At 38.2% G+C, this 22,696-nt stretch overlaps 1 protein-coding gene across 1 annotated transcript; it reads left to right on the forward strand.

The window, feature by feature from the left end:
• The first annotated feature begins 64 nt into the window (after window positions 1-64).
• On the forward strand, window positions 65-21,001 carry LOC122040956 (BTB/POZ domain-containing protein At1g04390-like). The gene is made up of 8 exons (XM_042600447.1): window positions 65-207; window positions 14,356-14,482; window positions 16,501-17,017; window positions 17,102-17,232; window positions 17,337-17,770; window positions 17,890-19,041; window positions 19,550-19,702; window positions 20,255-21,001. Exons 1-8 carry the CDS (start codon window positions 104-106, stop codon window positions 20,688-20,690), a joined length of 3,054 nt encoding a protein of 1,017 aa, XP_042456381.1. The 5' UTR covers window positions 65-103; the 3' UTR covers window positions 20,691-21,001.
• Window positions 21,002-22,696: the final 1,695 nt, after the last annotated feature.

A 22,696-nucleotide genomic window follows, 5' to 3' on the forward strand; every position in this document is an offset into this window, starting at 1 on the left:
TATTTTAATTCAAAATAATCTTAATTTTAATTAATTAACTCTTTGTAAATTGCTGTTTAGCCCTTTTCTCTTTTCGCCTCCGGTGGTGAGGGCGGTTGTTGAGATGGGTGGTCCTTCGAAAGGTGGGAAGGGGAAGAAGCCGGAGATCAGCGATCATCTACTTACTGTTCGCCGGCGCCTCCACGATGCGCTCTCCCTCGGCATGAGGTACTTGGTCTTCTAATTTCTTAATCATCCTTTGTTGCTATGCAATTTCCCAATCATGTTCTTTCCTTTGTCTCTGTTTGTGTTCGTGAATCAAGTGATAGTAATCATTTTCCGTTGGTCAACACGCCTTTCCGTGCAAGTAGACTTAATTTTGAAGTCGGATAACCTTGGCGGTTGGTGGTTCTCATAGTATGGGAATTGGTTCTTTGATCAATTTGATTTTCCCTTTTTTTTTTAATACAAAAAAAGCTTTTTGCCTTATAGGCCATTTTATTTTAGGGCTTACTTGAGTTCCTCATTTATTATTCCTTCGGAAAGAGTATATTTAATCTGAGTGTTAAGGGTTGTCTGTCCTTCGTTATTCTTTCAACCTTTTGCATCTAGAAGTTTCTTCCCCTCAGAATTATTTCTTTTAGAAAATTTCCTACAATTTTCAATGACATATATTCCCTAAAAAACATGGTTGTGAAAAGTCTGTGTTTGCTTTTTTTTTTTAATGGGAAATAAAGATTTTAGCTTGTACTGCAGTGTGAATATCAGCAAGAGTATGGACTAGTTTGAAAATTTGAGGGTAACTAGCTGCATTTATCTAGGTTGGATGAATAATATATGATGGATGACAATGGAACAAGTTAAATTTGTCTCCTTTTAGTTTGGAGCTAAATAATCTCATACAATTGAAACTTTTTCTTAAATGATATGACTTGAAGAATATTATGTAGTTTTAGTAGAAAGTGAAGTTATTCCATCTGGTCAAGGCTATTGGGATTGAGGTCCTATGTAGCAACCATGAGGAAATATAGGATTGAATCACAGGTTCACAAGATTCTAGCCTAATTCAGATCCTACTTAAACTCTAGATTGCTGAGGTCTGTTTGGGTTGTAAGATCTTAAGTTCCATATCATCATCTTAACTATCATGGTTGGAATCAACATTATCTAGATACCACAAGTAGGATCTACCCAGAGGAAGGTGCTGTAATCTTCCACTTTGGGTCATCCTTAAATTGACATTGATGTACCTTTAATGCATAAATCACCCGCACCATGAAGCCACACAACAAAATGTTTTTTATGGTATAAGTAATACATCAAATACCTTGTGTGGCAGTGTTACCAAGGATAGAACACAATGTGATTAAATCCAATGAACACAAAAGAAAAGGAACATGAGCGATATAACATGATTAAACATAAGTCTTACCAGAATGCTAGCTTGTTAAAAGTGCAAAGAACCTAGAGAAACCTTCGCCTACTTCTTGTATAAAAGCTGTCAACACTTCCTAGACTCCTCTCTTAATACTGGTTTAAAAAAAAACCAGCTCATATAACATGTTCCTCTGACATCAATAATTCTCTCTAGAGAAGAAAATCTTTCTGCAAAAGCTCTTTAGTTTCCAATAGCCTCTTAACAGATTTCGATGTGCCATTCAGCTCATGGTGCTGGCCCTAGATGAAAACTTGTCATACAATGCATTCCTAGGTCACATACAACCTTAAACACACGTATGGGGCTTGGCATAGTTGGCTACCATGTCTCACACTCCCTATGCTAGCAGCTAGTTTCTGCAACACTTTAGGCCATTGTTGGTCTAGTGCATGCCCTATGCAGAGCCTAGGCTTTGAGTCAGTCTGAATCCCAACAAGATGCCTATGCAAGGTTTTAGAAAATATTTAACATTAATGTTATCCATGTTTTATAATTTATTTATTAACACCATAAAAATTGTTTAACCTACCACATCATATAACAATAGGAAGAGAGATTTGGTAGTTTGTGTTGCTACTCACTTTCTTGGTTAAGATTTACTCTCAAAGGTTTTGTTTTTAGATCTCATCTAGCTTTATCCAAGTGTGACTTCATGTTGTTTTGAACCAATGCACCATAGCATTTCCAGTAAGGAATCTCTTTCCTCCTCATTTTGTCAATTTTATTATAGGTAACACTCCATTAATAATGAACGATATTAATTTTCTTCGTACATATTCCTCAAAATATCAAGCCAAGCTAACTAGTTAACTAATTTAGTTTAGCCAATTTAAGATTAAATTAATATACAATTGAGTAGGCATGTGTTTGCACTTTGCACTAAAATAATGCTTATGGGTAGATCACTTTTTTAAACTATGACATTTGTTGCTTTATAAGAGCATCTACATCAGTTATCCTATCCAAAGATTTTATCTTAAATTTTAGATAGGATAGCTAACAAATTTTTGCATTAGCTACTCTATCCATTTTTAAAATTTTGCATTTATGAATAGTGCTTCTCTAAATTTAGGGAATTGATTCCATTCCCTAAACATGATAGAGGAGAGAAAAAAATAGGAAAATTGATATATGGAGTAGTGAAAAGTGGATATCCAAATTTAATAAAATAACTTTTTTACCCTAAATTATGCATTTTGGATAAGGAAGCTAATGTGGATGCTCTAAGACTGATTCCTTGCTAAGACTAGTTAAGTCATGTGACTTTCATAATTCTGGTAAGGCTTTGACTATCTGATACCAAATAATTCCAAACTAATTTGTGTTTTGACCCTATAATTCCCATCTCCTGACAAGGACAATCTTGAGTCTTTAATTTGTTTATCTTTGATCTAGTTAATACAATGCTCCAAAAATAATATACTCACTATTAAACTATATATATATTGTCACGCCCTAGAGGAGTCCCTGCCAGACGAAAATCTGGTAGCATCTCCCTTGTATCAGTGACAATCTAAAGCATACATACATATCCATATAACCATCAGCCCACATGGCTGCAACAAAAATGATAACAACCATAATTTACTCAGCCTACCCGACTGGACAAAAATAATAACAAGGCTTACACAACCACCAGATCACAATAGCAACCATCACATATCAAACTCCAAAAACACAGACAAATTCATACAACACCGAAACCTCCGAATACTAAATGCAAGAAAAGCGGAAATAAAACCAATAAAAGACCATATGTCGTGAAACGGAAATAAAACTGATAAAAGTCCTTAGATATGATGTGGGACCGACCGACAACATACTCTAAGCAACTCCATATCAGCTACCTGCTATCTGAAATCATAATGGTATAAACGGGGTAATGAGTATAGGTATTCAGCGGGTATTAGACAGATTAAAGCATGGTTTATATAACAATATAGAAATCAAAGTGTATAGCCTCCAAAAGGAAATAAGAAATAGATCATACTGTCCTAATATGATACAACTAACCATATCTGATACAACATCTGTATAAGATCATACCTGACACAATAAATGTACATACCCAATCAAAATCAATACCACGATACAATGACCAGTAAACTCACCGGGTCAGCAATAGATCTACTCGTAACACCTGTGCAATAAATATATATACGACCGCATACACATGTAAAATAAATGACATGTATGAAATATAACAACCAAATGCAACAATCATATCTCAAACAAATGCAACATCTCATAATCACATGCCACTAATATCTACTAGCATGTATGCAAATAAATCTCCACAGATGCACCGCGCATCATATGCAAAAATGCGCATGCATGCCATATGGTCACCTCGCCACCTCTCCAGACACCACGACCCCTATATGGCCGAGAGGCTTGGGTCTGTGACAACCGTACTAGTCTCCAGTATATGCACCACCATAAAGTGGCTGAGACGGACGGTTCGCTAAGTAGTTATCTAACTACATAGCTAAGGGTCCCGACCACTCACATCTCTAGCCCCCTGACTACTATGCTCTCAAAATTCACTACTCCTAAGTGGTCGAAGCTAACAGAGTATAAACACTGAGCGGTTGAGTGAGTGCGACAGGACTAGCTCCACTCCTAGCTACCACTCTCCAACAGTGGTCGAATGGGAAGCTATAAATGACTGATGACTCTTTCCCACCACAAGGGAGATAATAGTTATCAGGATGCAATGAATGATGAGCATGATGTGAATAATCACCATATAGACACTATCATCACTCATGCAACAACCAAAATGCCTCCGATACCCAAACCAAAGGTATATGCATACACACAATGCAAATGGATAATCAATTATGTGACTCCCACAACATATACCAATCATGTATATACTCAACAAAAATATACATATACAGCATGCTAACTGAATATACCAGACATCCCTATGATACAAACTCTACATGTGTATATGCTACAGAGTTCAGATAACAAGAGTAGAGACTATATCGAATTAAATTGGATTACATCAAAGATCAAGCAGAAGTGACAAGCAGGAAAATAGCAAACTTATAGATTTAAGGTAAAGCAACCTAAGCATCCAAATATAGCCATGCTTTAAGTTCAAAGAACTAGATAAGAAGCAAGAAAGAAATACCCACCTCAATATGTCTCATATCTAACAGAACCACCCACGTCACGTGGCACGTCGTCGATCAAGGTCCCGTGTCACATTTATAATTACACTTCTGCTTGATCTTTGATGTAATCCAATTTAATTCGATATAGTCTATACTCTTGTTATCTGAACTCTGTGGCATATACACATGTAGTGTTTGTATCATAGGGATATCTGGTGTATTCAGTTAGCATGCTATATATGCATATTTTTGTTATCTGGTGTATTCAGTTAGCATGCTGTATATGCATATTTTTGTTGAGTATATACATGATTGGTATATGTTGTGGGAGTCACATAGTTGATTATTCATTTGCATTGTGTGTATGCATATACCTTTGGTTTGGGTATCGGAGGCGTTTTGGTTGTTGCATGAGTGATGATAGTGTCTATATGGTGATTATTCACATCATGCTCATCATTAATTGCATCCTGATAACTATTATCTCCCTTGTGTTGGGAAAGAGTCATCAGTCATTTATAGCTGCCCATTCGACCACTGTTGGAGAGTGGTAGCTAGGAGTGGAGCTAGTCCTGTCGCACTCACTCAACCGCTCAGTGTTTATACTCTGTTAGCTTCGACCACTTAGGAGTAGTGAATTTTGAGAGCATAGTAGTCAGGGGGTTAGAGATGTGAGTGGTCGGGACCCTTAGCTATGTAGTTAGATAACTACTTAGCGAACTGTCCGTCTCGACCACTTTATGGTGGAACATGTACTGGAGACTAGTACGGTTGTCACAGACCCAAGCCTCTCGGCCATATAGGGGTCATGGTGTCTGGAGAGGTGGCGGGGGTGACCATATGGCATGCATGCACATTTTTGTATATGATGCGTGGTGCATCTGTGGAGATTTATTTGCATACATGCTAGTAGATATTAGTGGCATGTGATTGTGAGATGTTGCATTTGTTTGAGCTATGATTGTTGCATTTGGTTGCTATATTTCATACACGTTATTTATTTTACATGTATATGCGGTCGTATATATATTTATTGCATAGGTGTTACGAGTAGATCTATTGCTGATGAGTTTACTGGTCATTGTATCATGGTATTGATTTTGATTGGGTATGTACATTTATTGTTTCAGGTATGATCTTATATAGATGTTGTATCAGATATAGTTAGTTGTATCATATTAGGACAACATGATTTATTTCTTATTTCCTTTTGGAGACTGTACACTTTGATTTCTATATGGTTATATAAATCATGCTTTAATCTGTCTAATACCCGCTGAATACCTATACTCATTACCCCGTTTATACCATTATGATTTCAGATAGCAGGTAGTTAATATGGAGTTGCTTGGAGTATGCTGTCTGCCGGTCCCACATCATATCTGAGGACTTTTATCGGTTATATTTCCGTTTCACGACATATCTGAGGTCTTTCATTGGTTTTATTTCCGCTTTTCTTGCATTTAGTATTCGGTGGTTTCGGTGTTGTATGAATTTGTCTGTGTTTTTGGAGTTTGATATGTGATGGTTGCTATTGTGATCTGGTGGTTGTGTAAGCCTTGTTATCATTTTTGTCCAGCCGGGTAGGCTGAGTATATTAACTGCGTGGTTGTTATCATTTTTATTCTAGCCGTGTGGGCTGATGGATATGCATGTATGCTTTAGATTATCACTGATACAAGGGAGATGTTGCCGGATTTTCGTCTGACAGGACTCCTCTGGGGCGTGACAATTTATTTGGTATCAGAGCCAAGTTTTTACGAGGTTTTATGAGGTTTACGAGTTTTATTTTTATGTGATTTGGAATTTCGTATTTTATGTTCTCGTTGTGATTTTCCATATTGTGGGACCAAGCAGCGGCAGGATATCTCCAAGCTATAGGATGTAAGTTACTTCACTATTGTATTACACTCTTGTAGTTTTATATTGTCGTTGGTATCAGGTATGAAGCGTGGAGAGACAACCCCTAGTTACCGACGTGGTCCAGGGGGACCACGAAAACAACCTATCGAGTCAGCGGGACCTCAGCAGGTTGATCAGGAGGTGGATTCTTCTAAGGATCCTACGAATATTGAGATTGGTAACCATGGTCAGACGCATCAGACTCCCATGAGAGATCAGGGTATTCAGTCTCAGGAGATTCCTCCTATATTACCACCAGTAGTCCCTGCTCCTGCCACTACTCCTTGGGTGAGAGATAGAGCTCGTATTCTGCTATTGGCTCGGTCGGTAAAGGACCGATTTACTTTGTTCCATGGAGTTCCCGACCCTAATGTTGCTTGTTCTTGGTTGGGAAATATAGAGGACATTTTTGAGTATATGTCATGCACCGAGGAAGAAAATGCCGAATTATCTGTGTATCACTTGCGAGACCAGGCGATTACTTGGTGGAAGATGCAGAAAGCGCTTTTTGGGGATCAGAGTATCACCTGGACATTATTCAGAGGAGCATTTGAGAGACAGTATTTTCCAGCTCCTTTTCGTATGGCCCGTCGACAGGAGTTCTTAAATCTTAAGTAGGATGATTGATTAGTGATGGAGTACGATGCAGAATTTAACAGGTTAGCGGAGTATTGTCCTTATCTTGTTGCTCAGGACAACGATCGGTTAGATCAGTTCACCCAGGGCCTTGTAGCTTATATCCGTGTCAGGATGTCAGGTTTTACTCCTAGCACTTACCGAGAGGCATTAGATCGAGCTTTGGTTATTGAGATGACACAACAGTAGATTTCCTAGGAACGGGAAAAAGATAAACAAAAGGCTTAGGGTATAACTTCAAATCAGAAGCAACCAAATCATGGCAATAAAAGGCAAAATAAATGGCATGGATCCCAGGCTACTTCGGAGGAGTCTTATCGGATACCGAAGACAAGACGATCATCAGCTGGTTCTTCTGGGCCCCCTCAGAAAGATCTTTCTACTAGACTTAGATATTATAGGTGTGGTGTTGATGGTCACACTAAACCAAATTGTCCATTGGGCCAAGATGTATGCTATTACTTAAGCTTCCGGGTCATATGAGTCGTGATTGGACACTGAAGGCACAGATGGAGATGGCCAAGAGTACTGCACAGGGAAGTCGTACTACTCAGACTCGACAGTCGAAAGGATCACAAAGGACACAGAGTGCTTCATATCAGCAGCGTATACCACCTCCTCAGGCACAGGTATATCACATCCAGATTCAGGAGCACTCAGCAGTACCAATTACTATATAGTATTCCACCGATGTTTCTTCGCATCAGATATATCTGGCACAGTAGAATTTTACGGCGCCACCTAGTTCTTGTTCGGTGATCCAGCCTCAGCAGTTTGCTACCGCTTCACAATTTCAGACCAGTACTGGAGTACCACTATCGTGCCTGGAGGTAGGACGAGTTTATGCTGTTACACGTGAGGAGGCACAGCGGGCCGAGGGATCGGTCTTTCGGGGTATGATTACTGTTTATTCATTTTCTGCTGAATTATTGATAGATACTGGTAGTTCCCATTCTTTCATTTCTCGGATATTTGTAGGTAAGATTTGTAGATTGCCTGTTCGTCGAATGCATGGATTAGCGATATCTTTACCCTCTGGAGAGATATTAAATATCAGTCAAGAGATTAAAGAATGCCCATTGGAATTCGAGAGTCCGACACTTATGGTGAACTTACAGGTTTTGGATATGCTAGAATTTGACATTATTTTAGGTATGGATTCGTTGGCTAAGTATTATGCCACCGTTGACTGCAGCGTGAGAGTAGTTACATTTAGACCTCCGGGTCAATCATCTTGGGTATTTATGGGTACCAAAGATGATGAGATTTCTATTATCTCAGCACTGCAAGCTCGAAGATTATTGTTCCAAGGTTGTCAGGGGTGTTTGTTATCTATGATTAAGGTTGATCAGAATCATACTTCACAGCCTTCGGACATTCCGATAGTTCGAGAATACCCTGATGTATTTCCAGATGAATTATCTGGCTTGCCCCCAAAAAGGCAAGTGGAGTTCACGATTGAGTTGATTCCGAGGACAGCACCGGTATCAAAGGCTCAGTATCGCATGACACCTAAAGAATTAGAGGAGTTGAAGGTGCAGTTACAAGAGCTGTTGGATAGAGGGTTTATCCGTCCAGTGTTTCTCCATGGGGAGCCCAGTACTCTTTGTGAAGAAGGATGGATCGATGAGGTTATGTATTGGCTATCGGCAGTTGAATGCAGTAACTATTATGAACGAATATCCCCTACCGCGTATAGAGGATTTATTTGACCAGCTCAAGGATACTTGTGTATATTCAAAAATCGACTTACGCTCTGGCTATTATCAGTTCAGTGTGAGAGATTCAGATATACAAAAGACAATATTTCGTACTCGATATGGTCATTATGAGTTTTTGGTAATGTCATTTGTGCTTACCAATACTCCAGCGGTTTTCATGGATTTGATAAATAGGATATTCCTCGAGTTCTTGGATCAGTTTGTCATTGTATGCATCAATGATATTTTGATATATTCTCGATCCAAAGAGGAACATGGACAACATCTTCGTATAGTTTTGGAGACGTTTCGGCAAGAACATCTCTATGCGAAGTTCAACAAATGTACCTTTTGGTTATCTTCTGTGGGTTTTTTGGGACACATTGTTTCCAACAGTGGTATATCCGTGGACCCACAAAAAATAGAGGCGATTACCAGCTGGGAGCAGCCAAAGTTTGTAAAGGAGATTCGTAGGTTCCTCTGTCTAGCTGGTTATTACCAGAGGTTTATTGAGGGTTTCTTTAGTATAGCTCTGCCTTTGACTCGGCTGACCCGAAAAGGGGTAAAGTTTGCTTGGACAGAGTCATATGCTCGCCGTGTCCTGGGCAGTCTCACAACAAAATCCATCGTGATATGCTCCCAATTTTATTCCGGTATCTGTATCTTCTGGAGCAATCTGGCTGGCCTTTGATGTTCAACCTTCACTTGCTGACATACAAGATATCGTGCAACGAAATCCGCAATGTCTTTCTTCATGCCAGACCACCAATATGAACGTCTCAGATCCCTATACATGCGAGTACCACCAGGATGAATCGCAAATCTGGACCGGTGTGCCTCCTGAAGTAGGTCTTCCCTCACGGAAGATGATTCAGGGACACACAATCTTCCCTGGAAATACAAAATTCCATTTCCATCACAAGAAAACCCTGTCTGCTATTCTGGGATAATTCTACTACATAAAAACTGTAGATGTTGATCAATAGCCTGAGCTTCTCTAATCCGCTCGACAATAGGTGACTGAGCAACCATAGTTACCGGAATACCCCGCTCAGTCTGACTCTGCTCTACTAATCCCAATTCAGAAAACTTCTGTACCAGTTCTGTAACTAACACTCGATGACTAGCCTGAACTCTTAGGGATTTCCTACCTAAAGCATCAGCTACCACATTGGCTTTCCCTGGATGGTAGTTGATTATACAATCATAGTCCTTTAAGAATTCCATCCATCTCCTCTGTCTTAAGTTCAATTCTTTCTGAATAGATAAATAATTAAGACTCTTATGATATGTGAATATCTCGAAGGTAATCCTGTATAAATGATGTCTCCAGATTTTCAGTGCAAATATAATAGCTGCTAACTTCAAATCATGCTCTGGGTAATTCTTCTCATGCTCCTTCAACTGACGAGAGGCATATGAAATGACTCGCCTATGCTACATGAGCACTGCACCTAACCCCTGTAATGATGCATTTGTAAAAAGTACAACGCCATCATCCCCAGAAGGAAGTACTAATATAGGTGTGGTAATGAGTCTTCGCTTGAGTTCTTGAAAACTCATCTCGCAAGACTCTGTCCAAGCAAACTTCACCCCTTTTCTGGTCAGCCGAGTCAAAGGTAGAGAGCTATGCTAGAGAAACCCTCAACAAACCTTCGGTAATAACCAGCTAGACCGAGGAAGTTACGAATCTCCTGTACAGACTTTGGCTGCTCCCAGCTGGTAATCACCTCTAACTTTTATGGGTCCATAGATATGCCATTGCTAGAAACGTGTCCCAAAAAACCCACAGAAGATAACCAAAACACACCTTTGCTGAACTTTGTATCGAGATGTTCTCGTCGAAGCGTCTCCAAAACTATAGGAAGATGTTGTCCATGTTCCTCTTTGGATCGAGGATATATCAAAATATCATCGATGAATACAATGGCAAACAGATCCAGGAACTCGAGGAATATCCTATTCATCAGATCCATGAAAACTACTAGAGCATTGGTAAGCCCAAATGACATTACCAAAAAACTTATAATGACCATATCGAGTACGAAATGTTGTCTTCTGTATATCTGAATCTCTGAGACTGAGCTGATGATAGCAAGAGCGTAAGTCGATTTTTGAATATACACAAGTATCCTTGAGCTGATCAAATAGATCCTCTATATATGGTAGGAGATATTTGTTCTTAATAATTACTGCATTTAACTGCCGATAGTCAATACATAACCTCATCGATCCATCCTTCTTCACAAAGAGTACTGGGGCTCCCCATGGCGAAACATTGGGATAGATAAACCCTCTATCCAGCAACTCTTGTAACTGCACCTTCAGCTTCTCTAATTCTTTAGGTGTCATGCGTTACAGAGCCTTTGATACTGGTGCTGCCCTCGGAATCAACTCAATCGTGAACTCCATTTGCCTTTTTGGGGGCAGGCCAGGTAATTCATTTGGAAATACATCAGGGTATTCTCGAACTATCGAAATGTCCGAAGGCTGTGAAGTATGATCTTGATCAACCTTAATCATAGATAACAAATACCCCTGCCAACCTTGGAACAATAATCTTCAAGCTTGCAGTGCTGAGATAATAGAAATCCCATCATCTTTGGTACCCATAAATACCCAAGATGGTTGATCCGGAGGTCTAAATGTAACTACTCTCGCGCTGCAGTCGATGGTGGCATAATACTTGACCAACCAATCCATACCTAAAATAATGTCAAATTCTAGCATATCCATAACCTATAAGTCCACCATAAGTGTCTGACTCTCGAATTCCAATGGGCATTCTTTAATCTCCTGACTGATATTTAGTATCTTTCCTGAGGGTAAAAATATCGCTAATCCATGCATCCGACGAATCGGCAATCTACAAATCTTACCTAGAAATACTCGAGAAATGAATGAATGAGAACTACCAGTATCTATCAATAATTCAGCAGGAAATGAATAAACAGTAATCATACCCCGAAAGACCGATCCCTCAGCCCGCTGTGCCTCCTCACGTGTAACAACATAAACTCGTCCTACCTCCGGGCACGATGGCGGTACTCCAGTATTGGTCTGAAATTGTGAAGCGGTAGCAAACTGCTGAGGCTGGATCACCGAACAAGAACTAGGTGGCGACGTAAAATTCTGCTGTGCCGGATATATCTGATGCGAAGAAACATCGGTGGAATACTATATAGTAACTGGTACTGCTGAGTGCTCCTGAATCTGGATGTGATATACCTGTGCCTGAGGAGGTGGTATACGCTGTTGATATGAAGCACTCTGTGTCCTTTGTGATCCTTTCGACTGTCGAGTCTGAGTAGTACGACTTCCCTGTGCAGTACTCTTGGCCATCTCCATCTATGCCTTCAGTGTCCAATCACGACTCATATGACCCGGAAGCTTAAGTAATAGCATACATCTTGGCCCAATGGACAATTTGGTTTAGTGTGACCATCAACACCACACCTATAACATCTAAGTCTAGTAGAAAGATCTTTCTGAGGGGGCCCAGAAGAACCAGCTGATGATCGTCTTGTCTTCGGTACCCGATAAGACTCCTCCGAAGTAGCCTGGGATCCATGCCATGATTTTGTTGCTTCTGATTTGAAGTTATACCCTAAGCCTTTTGTTTATCTTTTTCCCGTTCCTAGGAAATCTACTGTTGTGTCATCTCAATAACCAAAGCTCGATCTAATGCCTCTCGGTAAGTGCTAGGAGTAAAACCTGACATCCTGACACGGATATAAGCTACAAGGCCCTGGGTGAACTGATCTAACCGATCGTTGTCCTGAGCAACAAGATAAGGACAATACTCCGCTAACCTGTTAAATTCTGCATCGTACTCCATCACTGATCAATCATCCTACTTAAGATTTAAGAACTCCTGTCGACGGGCCATACGAAAAGGAGCTGGAAAATACTGTCTCTCAAATGCTCCTCTGAATAATGTCCAGGTGATACTCTGATCCCCAAAAAGCGCTTTCTGCATCTTCCACCAAGTAATCGCCTGGTCTCGCAAGTGATACACAGATAATTCGGCATTTTCTTCCTCGGTGCATGACATATACTCAAAAATGTCCTCTATATTTCCCAACCAAGAACAAGCAACATTAGGGTCGGGAACTCCATGGAACAAAGTAAATCGGTCCTTTACCGACCGAGCCAATAGCAGAATACGAGCTCTATGTCTCACCCAAGGAGTAGTGGCAGGAGCAGGGACTACTGGTGGTAATAAAGGAGGAATCTCCTGAGACCGAATACCCTGAACTCTCATGGGAGTCTGATGGGTCTGATCATGGTTACCAATCTCAATATTCGTAGGATCCTTAGAAGAATCCACCTCCTGATCAACCTGCTCAGGTCCCGCTGACTCGATAGGTTGTTTTCGTGGTCGCCCCGGACCACGTCGGTAACTAGGGGCTGTCTCTCCACGCTTCATACCTGATACCAACGACAATATAAGACTATAAGGTTGTAATACAATAGTGAAGTAACTTACATCCTATAGCTTGGAGATATTCTGTCACTGCCTGATCCCATAATTTGGAAAATCACAACGAGAACATAAAATACGAAATTCCAAATCACAGAAAAATAAAAATCGTAAACCTCGTAAAAATTTGGCTCTGATATCAAATAAACTGTCACGCCTTAGAGGAATCCCTGCCAGACGAAAATCCGACATCTCCCCTGTATCAGTGATAATTTAATGCATACATACAATTCCCATCTCCTGACAAGGACAATGTTAAGAGTCTTTAATTTGTTTATCTTTGATCTAGTTAATACAATGCTCCAAAAATAATATACTCACTATTAGACTATATATATATAATGGAAAATACTTGTTCTCTTTGCCATAGAGCTCAATTGAGAAACAAAAACATTCAGAATCTTTTTCCGTTGGAATGCTCAATAGGATTGTAGTGATCACAGATGGTAGCTTATCATTGCATGGTAACACATTACATCGTTCTATGTGAAGGATATGTTTGTGTGTGTGAGAGAAGATTTCATTCATTTATCCGCTTCATAGGTCAGCACAACGCTGCATCTTAGCATTATATTGGAATTTTGATAAGGCCTTTTTGTGCCACATGTCACAACCTTGTGAGCTCAGTTATGCTTGAAAGGGATTAGTTATTTGTTTATTGTATTTCTATTTAAAATGATTCAAAATATGAGGCAGATCTCCTCTTTGTTTGTGTTGATGATTTATACACTGGTATCCTGAAAACTTATTCATGAACAACAATATATTGCTATTTGTTTTCATGAATCTTTGTTAAACTATTTCCTATTTGTATAGAGCAAACTCGATTTCTTGTTTTTTTTTTTCCCTTCAGGTTTTATATCCTGGATTGGATGCAAATAAAAAAAAGATTTGAAAACTTATGGCTGAATGAATTTGCTAGACTTTTTATTATATATGCGAACATGTGTTCTCATATTGTATGCATTATACTTTTTTTCACTAATACCACTTGTACAGTGTTGTTATTTTATCTCTCACTTCCTGAGATATAGTGGTCTATTGAAATCTGTTTCTAATGTTATGGAGTTTTTATTTGCTTTGTCGTGTCAGAGTTTCTGACAGAAAAGTCTTGAGATGGCAATCCAAGGATGCTGACACACAGACACATGCTCTTAAAACAATGGCTGCATTTCTCGATTGTACATCATATAGTTTGTTGCAGCATCCTCTTATACAGGTGTTCACATTCTCTATCTCAGTTGTTTGGTTGTTAGCATTTCTGCTGTAATAGTGTTTTCATTTTTAACACATTTTCTGGTGCTGCACTATTTTATTTTATTGACATCACAATGGTTTGTGACAGTGGGTACATCATCAATAATCTATTTCTGGATTAATTCATTTGAGAGGCACCATCATTTTCAGTTGTTTGCTATATTTAGCCTAAAATTTCAGTCATCAATGAATCTAATCATAACTCTTTTTTTTTTTTAAAAAAAAAAGAGAGCTAGCTATTAAAAATTTGTAAAATCTTGATAACATGATAGACAATGGTACCAAGTTAGCAAAATCTATAACTGAAAAAATAAACTCAATTGTTTCCTATGCAACAAAAGTGGACGACTACATTCTATAGAATGAGTTAAATTTGAAAATTTTACTATCTTATTTATAAAATTTTGTTGTTAAAGAGGTAAACTCATTATAAACTTTTCTGGTAAATATTCAGGAAACAGAACTAATTGAAACGCAATGTGTCATTGCAATCATGCGATAAGGAAGATAGTGATCACTGGTTAATACATGCAATAGAAACAAACCTAGTAGCAAGGTTTAAGTTCTCAATGCAGTGCTGGTTTTGGTCAACTGGACCTAGAATGTTTGATGCAAAGCAACTTATTGTCTCAAGATGGTGCTACTTAACAAATAGTGGGGGTAGTAAGAGTAAGTAAAAGATGATTCCTGTTTGTTAAGGCTTCCTCTGCACCCGCCACCTTCAAAAATCTGGGTTGTGCATGAGTAATTTTTTTGCCTTTTGCTAACCATCATATCATTTACTTACTCGGTGCTCCACTCCCTACCAGGATCATTCTTACACTGCACATGTTTGATCAGATTTTTTTTCTTATTTCTTATCTTGCTTCAACACATGGTTTGTTGATTGATTTGCCTACGCAAGCCTAATCTAGGTCTAGACCATGTTTAAACCTAAATTAGTGTAATAAGATAAAAAAATGATTATTATAAAATGTGGAAATGTTAAAAAGGGGATTTGTATCAAAAAGGGTATTAATATTGTAAAAAAGTTGTTGTACCACAATAGTAAAAAATAATAAATCTGAATCATTATTTTTCACAATCTTCAGCTTAAATTTTTCTCTTTCCTCTCCTCTCGGGTTGAGATTCCCTAAATTTCTTTTTCCACCTCCCGCTTCCTCTTTCACTTGCCAAGGTTTCTAGTGACAACTGGTATTGGTCGGTATGTCGTTTCGGTTGCTTATCCATGTCAATACTTTCTTGATATGGAAAAATGTCACTTTGTTGCCTATTTCAACATGGCTAATTATTAAATTGATTTCAATACGATGCTACCAGAACCAATAGTCCCATTCGATACACAACACTCATTTTATTGTTAGGAATATATTTTCATCTCTTGTTACATTTATGTAATTTGTTGCTCTACAATTTTAATCCAATTGATTTTATAATTGCCGTTGTTATTAAGAAGATATTTTCATTTACTCTGGCTACATTTTTGAAATTTGTTGCTCTAAAACTCTTATGCAACTTTCTTTATACTCGCCGTAGTTATTAGGAAGATATTTTCATTCCTCTTGTTACATTTTTGTAATTTGATGCTCTAAAGCTTTAATCTAATTGAGTTTATAATTGCCCTGAAATTTATAATTAGAGATAAAGAAGATTATAGTATTAAAATACAATCTTAGATAACTTTGAAGTGTGTTAAAGTGTGTTGAGTATTGACCAGACACATACCTCAGAGGTCGAAACTCTGGAATGGAATCACATTTTAAACCTTGGTCGACATTGTAATCACCGAGGATTTGAAGGTTTTGTTTATATTTTATAGCACTTTATCACCGTAATAAATTTTACTAGTTTTCCAATTAAAATCATTTGAGCATGTAAAATGTAGCATTGCTGGGCTTGGATTACTAGTTTTATTTAATTGAAATGTTTTGTCTACTATGTATTCCATTTAATGGTTTGGGTATCTGTCATTAATGGCAGGATCCTATTTTGGATACAGTGGTTGCTTTGGGTGGAATTCTTCAATCTGACAACATGAGAATATTAAATTTGGCAGTAGGTGTGACCCAGAAATTAGTCATTATCTTAGGGAATACCATCCACCAATATCCTATTATTGATATTACTGTTTCTATGTCACACTTGTTGTCATCTTCTCAATTTTCTTTGGCAATCTCGTCTGCGGCTGTATTAAACCGCATAATTACAAGTCTAGGACATACGAGGGGCAAAGTTCTTGAGGAAGTTTGGAATACTTTGGACAAAGCTGATTCAATTGGCAAAGTTGTTTGTGCACTGCAAAATTATGTTGCCGGAACCCAACCAATTGAGTACTTCCTCGCAATGGCATGTCTTCTAGAGTCTATTCTTAGGAAATGGCCTCTATCCAGATATCCAGTTTGGAGCAATACTAAACTGATGACTAGTCTTCAACATCACTGTGCAGACTCTGAAACTTCAGTAGTTATTGGTGCTCTCAAATTATTTTCTGCACTAGGTATTCTTAACATGGTAATTTTCCTATGTCTTTGTGTTTCTAGATAATTGTTTGCTGCAGATGCACTGATTTTTCTTTTTCCAGCTCTCTGTGGACATGGGGCACTGAAGATTCTTGAGATCAAGGAATTTCTTTCTTTACTTGTAGAAAACATGGGAAATTCCCATCCTGTGGGAGTTAGAATTGAGGCCTTAAAGCTATGCCAGTATTTAAGTGTACTCTTCTGTTTCATCTTCGATTTTCTTTTTCTTTTTCTTTTTCTTTTTCGTTTTATTTTTTCAGACTCTTGGATCTGAAGTGTTTTCTATCTTCTCAACAGAGATCTGAAGATACATGCTATCTACTAACCGACTCATTCTCAGAGCCTCTTGTTCAAGGAATAATTGGTTCAATAAGCGGATGGAAATCTTCATGTTCTAAAAAAGTTCCAACTAATCAGTTGCCTCTTGTCTTGGAGTCATGTCGTGCTGCCCTATTAACTCGTTGGGCTGGTAAACATCATTCATTTTTCTGGAAACATGAGATCGACAGGGTACTCCTCGATGTCCTTCTCGGTGATTTCATAGTGATTCAACAAGCCAAAGTGGCATTATCATCTGACGAGCTAGTAGCTATAATATATGATAATAGTGCTGATACAAGACCCTTTGTATGGGACATCCTTGGGAATCTTGCTGTCCACTGTGAAGAAAGCTTTCTTTCGAAAACTAGTGGAGCACTTTGCTATCTTGATTTTCTCATTTCTTGTGCTTGGTAAGTTTTTGAAGATGGATTCCTGTCATCATCAGTGTGCCACCACTTATAGCCAAATATTTTAGTTAATTTTTGAAATGCTTAATATTCAGTCATTCATTGCTAGCATTGGTTTGCAGCTCAGTTGCTAGAGTCTTAATGCAGAAGGGATATGGGTCGTTGTCTTCCTATATGAATGAGCTTGAACCTGTATCAAGGGCGGTTATGCTGATGGTCTTTTCACCCTGCAAGTACATTGCCTCTCAGGCAAGATATCATCTTTCAGAAACTTTAAGACCTTTTGGATATGCCTCTTTGGAATACGTATTGGCTTCACTGAAACTAAATGCAGTTGGGGATATCTCTTTAGTTTCTGACAGTCTTCATACTATTACTAACCTCATAAGTTTGGCATGCTATTCAACTTTACCAAAATATCATTTGATTATTGTTAACAGAGATGGTGTAACCTCACTGTCTTCTATCATCAAGATATGCTTAAATAGTAATCTTCGTATTAGCAGGTCAAGCAATGCATTTCATCTGCAAAATCGTTATTATGGCAGAGAATGCTGTTGGAGTAATGTGGAAGATTTGGAAGGTGAAGAAGTTATATTGCTTTATAGCCTTCTGGCACTTTCTCAGCTGATAAGATCTAGCAACATTGCATGTAAGAACCATAAAGTAGCTTTAGGGGAGTTTGGTTCCTGTCATGTGTGTGAGAACTGTAATGCTTATGATTTGATTAGAGGCCTACAGTGCATCTTGAGTCACAGTTTTGGCTCTGCTATTAAATGGTATGCTGCATACATATTGAGCTTCTCTGGTTTCTATGGCTTACCAAGCAAGCTTGGAAAAAAAATGGCAAAAGCAATTGATGAGAATGAATTAGCGGATACTAATTTAAAACTTTCAAGTGGTCAGTCTTTGCTAGTCCATGCTCCTATTATTTTGGCTAGGTGTCCGTTCTTGCTTTCCAAATCTATTTTGAAGAATGCAGAGGATAATGAATGCATAGATCAAACAGGCGAACATCATCATGAAAAATTGAGGCATGAGATTCAAATTTCAGATCGCGTAGATAGTGGTTCTCTTCTAAAACTTTTGGAATATGTGTATACAGGATTGATACAAGTGGATGATAACCTCACAAAACATCTGAAAGTGCTTGCGAAATGCTGTAGCTTGGAGTCCCTGTATGACATGCTTAGCCGAAAGCTTCCAAAGTGGGGTGCTCGATTCCCCAGCTACAATTTATCTGAAGCACTTGAAACAACAGGAGATAAGTTTTCGTGAGTATCTTTCCATTGATCATGCCCTTGTCATTGCCATCTACCTTTTCTACCTTTTCTGTAGTGATAAAAGGGAAACTAAAGGCTCAAACAGATGAGCCAAGTAGAACTTTAGTAACTTACATATGTATCCTACCGAAAATATTTAGGGTGTGTTTAGTTTGTGCGATTTTCATTTTCATTTTCTGAAAAATACATGTTTTCTAGAAAATAGAAAATGACTTTTTGACATTTTCTATTTTTTCATAAAATGCTATCTATTTTTTTAGAACATGGACATGGAAAATGCAAACCAAACACCATTTTTCGGAAACGCGCATTTTCCAGAAAATAAAAATAGAAAACGCACAAACCAAACATACCCTTTGTTTTTTTGCCCTTAACACTTGCTGAAGGACTACAAAGAAAAATGCATTTAGTGAGTGCTTTGTGCAGTTGGGTGGGAGTTTGGTTATTTATTCTTCTTTTTTTAGTTTAAGAAACTGTTATAATGTACGGTGTTTTACAGAGACATTATTCTTGAAGCAAAGCCAACGGAGGGCGTTGCTTGGAATTGTAGCACATGCCAATCTTCAATTCCACATCTGCATACTCACAAAATCATATTGTCAATCTCTTGTGATTATCTACAGGCTCTCTTCCGCTCAGGGATGCACGACAGGTAACTCAATTATACTAGGTTAGAGCTCATTAATTCTTTTGGATTTAAACTAAGCATTGAAATCTTGTGTCAATATCTAAAATTCAGACAGATGGCTCATGAACTAAGTGATTTTCATTTGGCATAGATTCCTCAGTCACTTTGTGTTATATATGCATTGATTTTCCACTTTTCCAAGAATAATATATTTTCTATGAATTTCTATCTGCTTAATTATGACTTACTGGAGTATGTTAACTGAGATGCTTCTGCTTATGTGTATATATATATATATATATATTTTCTCTTGTATACGATTTTGGATAACAAAATAAGTTTACATTTCTATTCAGTTAATCTCTGATATGCTTGCTGTGATTTTTTGTTTGTTTGTTTGTAGAGCTATTGCACCCTTATATGCTCATTGTCAACTTTTGTATAATCAAAGAACCTAAAGGTTGCTTCCTGGACAATTTATGTGGATTCTTAACAACTTATCGTACCGTTTTATGCCTCTTGCGTGATTATTCATGCCATACTCTTGAATCTGGCGTGGCTCTTTCATGTATGCAGTTACTCTAAAATTATCAAGGTTCCTGTTGGCTGGAAAGCATTAACCAAATTAGTTCGTTGGTTTTATTCGGGAGACCTGCCGAGTCTTAATCCCGACTGTATCTGGAACCATTTGGACCCAGAGTTGCAGCTCGAGGAGCTGAAGGCATACGTAGAGCTTTGTTCACTTGCTCAATTCTGGTGCTTGGAAGAAGTTGAAGAAGAGAGTTTTAAAGCACTTGTACCATGCATAAGTTCACTCCAAGTGCCATCAATCGAGCTTATTCGTTTTGCTGCAAGCCTCAACCAGCATAAGATCGTCGATGCTGTGGTCACTGGTGTTGCTTCTCTCTACCCCAAGTTGCGAGAAGGTGGTGAACTCGAAGACCTCGAAGAGGAGCTTGTTGATCTGCTACGGCTGCAATATGTTCGGTACTCTCAGCAAAGTAACTCTTAAACGAGCATTTATCAGAACCGAGATGTTTGAATTCTCCAGAAAGGAAGGTGCATGGAACATTTTGCTAGCTAGATCGCTTGTTCATATCCAAAGTAGTCTAAGTTTCTTCTGTTCATCAGTTCATGTATAGTGGGATATAAGTTTTTGTTGTTATTGGAATGATGTCAGGACGGATCCCGAAATTAGAATTAGGGGCTTAAATTAGAAGGGCAAATGAACCAAGTCTGTTCGTGAGTTTTTGAATCGGTTTGAAAAATATTTTATTAGTATTCAAATTATCAAATTTGATATTGATAATTTTTTTAGTTGAATTTGGACCTATAATATTTTGTTTGCTGGTTCTCAAGTCGCTTGCGAGCAATGGAATTCTTATTATTTTTATATAGTTTTTATTTAAATATGCTCAAATTAGGGGTTAAATAATTCAAATTTAAGTTTGAATTTAAATATTAATATTTTTATATTATTCTGTTATATCTTATTTGTTTGCATCCCTATATATATATATATATATTTGATTATTGGTGTCTATAAATTTATATTTATATCTTTAATTGTTCAATAAAAGTGTCAAATAATTTTTAAGAAAGTCGTCATTAATTTTATTATGCAATGTCGTTTGGAAGTAATAGTTAATTAATTTGGCTTAACTACAATGAGAGAACGATAGTTGTATCCTCTTTTCAAACGATCGGCTAGCTCTGATGACAAGAAAAGTGAAACAAAGACTGCTCTTGTTGGAGGAAAGAAGGATTAGAGTTGTTGTTGGCTGGCTGGAAGACAACAAAAGGAATGGAAGGAGGAGGGTTGCTAGTGTTGGTCGTTTGATGGCCGATTAAAAGAGGTTAAATAGTCCTTAAAATATAAACTCAATTTTTTTCTTGATTTTATTGCTCGATTAACCCAAACACTTGTAAAAAAAATTAAGAAGCTAATTACTTAAATAAAAGAGGTAAGAAAAGATTTACTTAATTTGTAATTAGAGGATTGCTAATTCAAGATAAATGAAACTCACTATGAACATCTTATTTGGGTGGAGTAGCCTCTTACAACGTTGATAACTCACACAGTAGTAGACCAGAAAGAGAAATTATTTACAAATGGTGTTCTTCAACTACTGAAAACAGAGCTGTATTTATAGCACTGATCTGTGCGCCTGGAAGAGTTCCAGGTGTCTGGGGTGGATAAAATTTTATCCACGACGCAACGGATCACGATAGCTCGACAAAAGATAAACTTTGTGGTTCAGGCGCCTGGACCAGGTTCGGGCGCCTGGACCAGGTCCGGATGCCCGGGTCGGGATGAACCCACTCGATCAGGGCGTGAGCTCAGGGCGCCCTAGCTGCCCCAGGGGTCCGAGCGCTCGGACCAAGATGGACAGTCAACAACCTATTGATTGTCTGGTTTCTGCCGTTCCAGCTCCGCTCGCTTGGGTGATTTCGGCCATCCGGAATAGGGCTCACCCGAATCTATTTTTCAGCTTTCTCGAGCAACCTTCCGCTCCGGTTTCTCGTCCCTCGAAAACGTCGTGCGCTTCCTTCTCTTCTGTCAGCGAACTCTTCCGCAACGCCTTGTCCCTCGGACGCACCGAGCTTGTCGACTCTCTCTCATGTCGTCTTTCTCGCTAGCTACGTCTTTAGCTCGACATCTTGTGCTCCTAAGTTCCTACACACTCAGACACAGGGTATCAAAGTAACAACAGGACCTAACTTGACTTAGTTGATTACATCAAAACCTTCATGGGATTACTCTCCCTTTTTGATGTGCATCAACCCAAGTTAAGTTAGGGTAAAATAAGAAATCAAATTAAATTACTATGCAAGTTTTAAAACATGCAAAATGTACCACCCGCTTAAACTTAATTTTAAACTCTTCCCCTTTGATCACATTAAAAATAGGGGGTTTGCTAAAATAAACTAAAATTAAAGTCTAAGGAATGAAAAAAAATAGTGATTAAGACTTGGAAAATATTTTGAAGTTTATTATCAAAATTCTAATTTTTGTGA

Source organism: Zingiber officinale, chromosome 2A, assembly GCF_018446385.1.
Source record: "Zingiber officinale cultivar Zhangliang chromosome 2A, Zo_v1.1, whole genome shotgun sequence".
NCBI classification, from domain to species: domain Eukaryota; kingdom Viridiplantae; phylum Streptophyta; class Magnoliopsida; order Zingiberales; family Zingiberaceae; genus Zingiber; species Zingiber officinale.

What these genes read in the sequence shown, in the direction of transcription:
- LOC122040956 (XM_042600447.1), top strand. Translation starts at nt 104, where the DNA reads ATGGGTGGTCCTTCGAAAGGTGGGAAGGGGAAGAAGCCGGAGATCAGC. An exon ending in CAAATTATTTTCTGCACTAG is followed by an intron (nt 17,018 to 17,101) that starts GTATTCTTAACA and finishes TTCTTTTTCCAG; the next exon opens with CTCTCTGTGGACATGGGGCA. An exon ending in AGCTATGCCAGTATTTAAGT is followed by an intron (nt 17,233 to 17,336) that starts GTACTCTTCTGT and finishes TCTTCTCAACAG; the next exon opens with AGATCTGAAGATACATGCTA.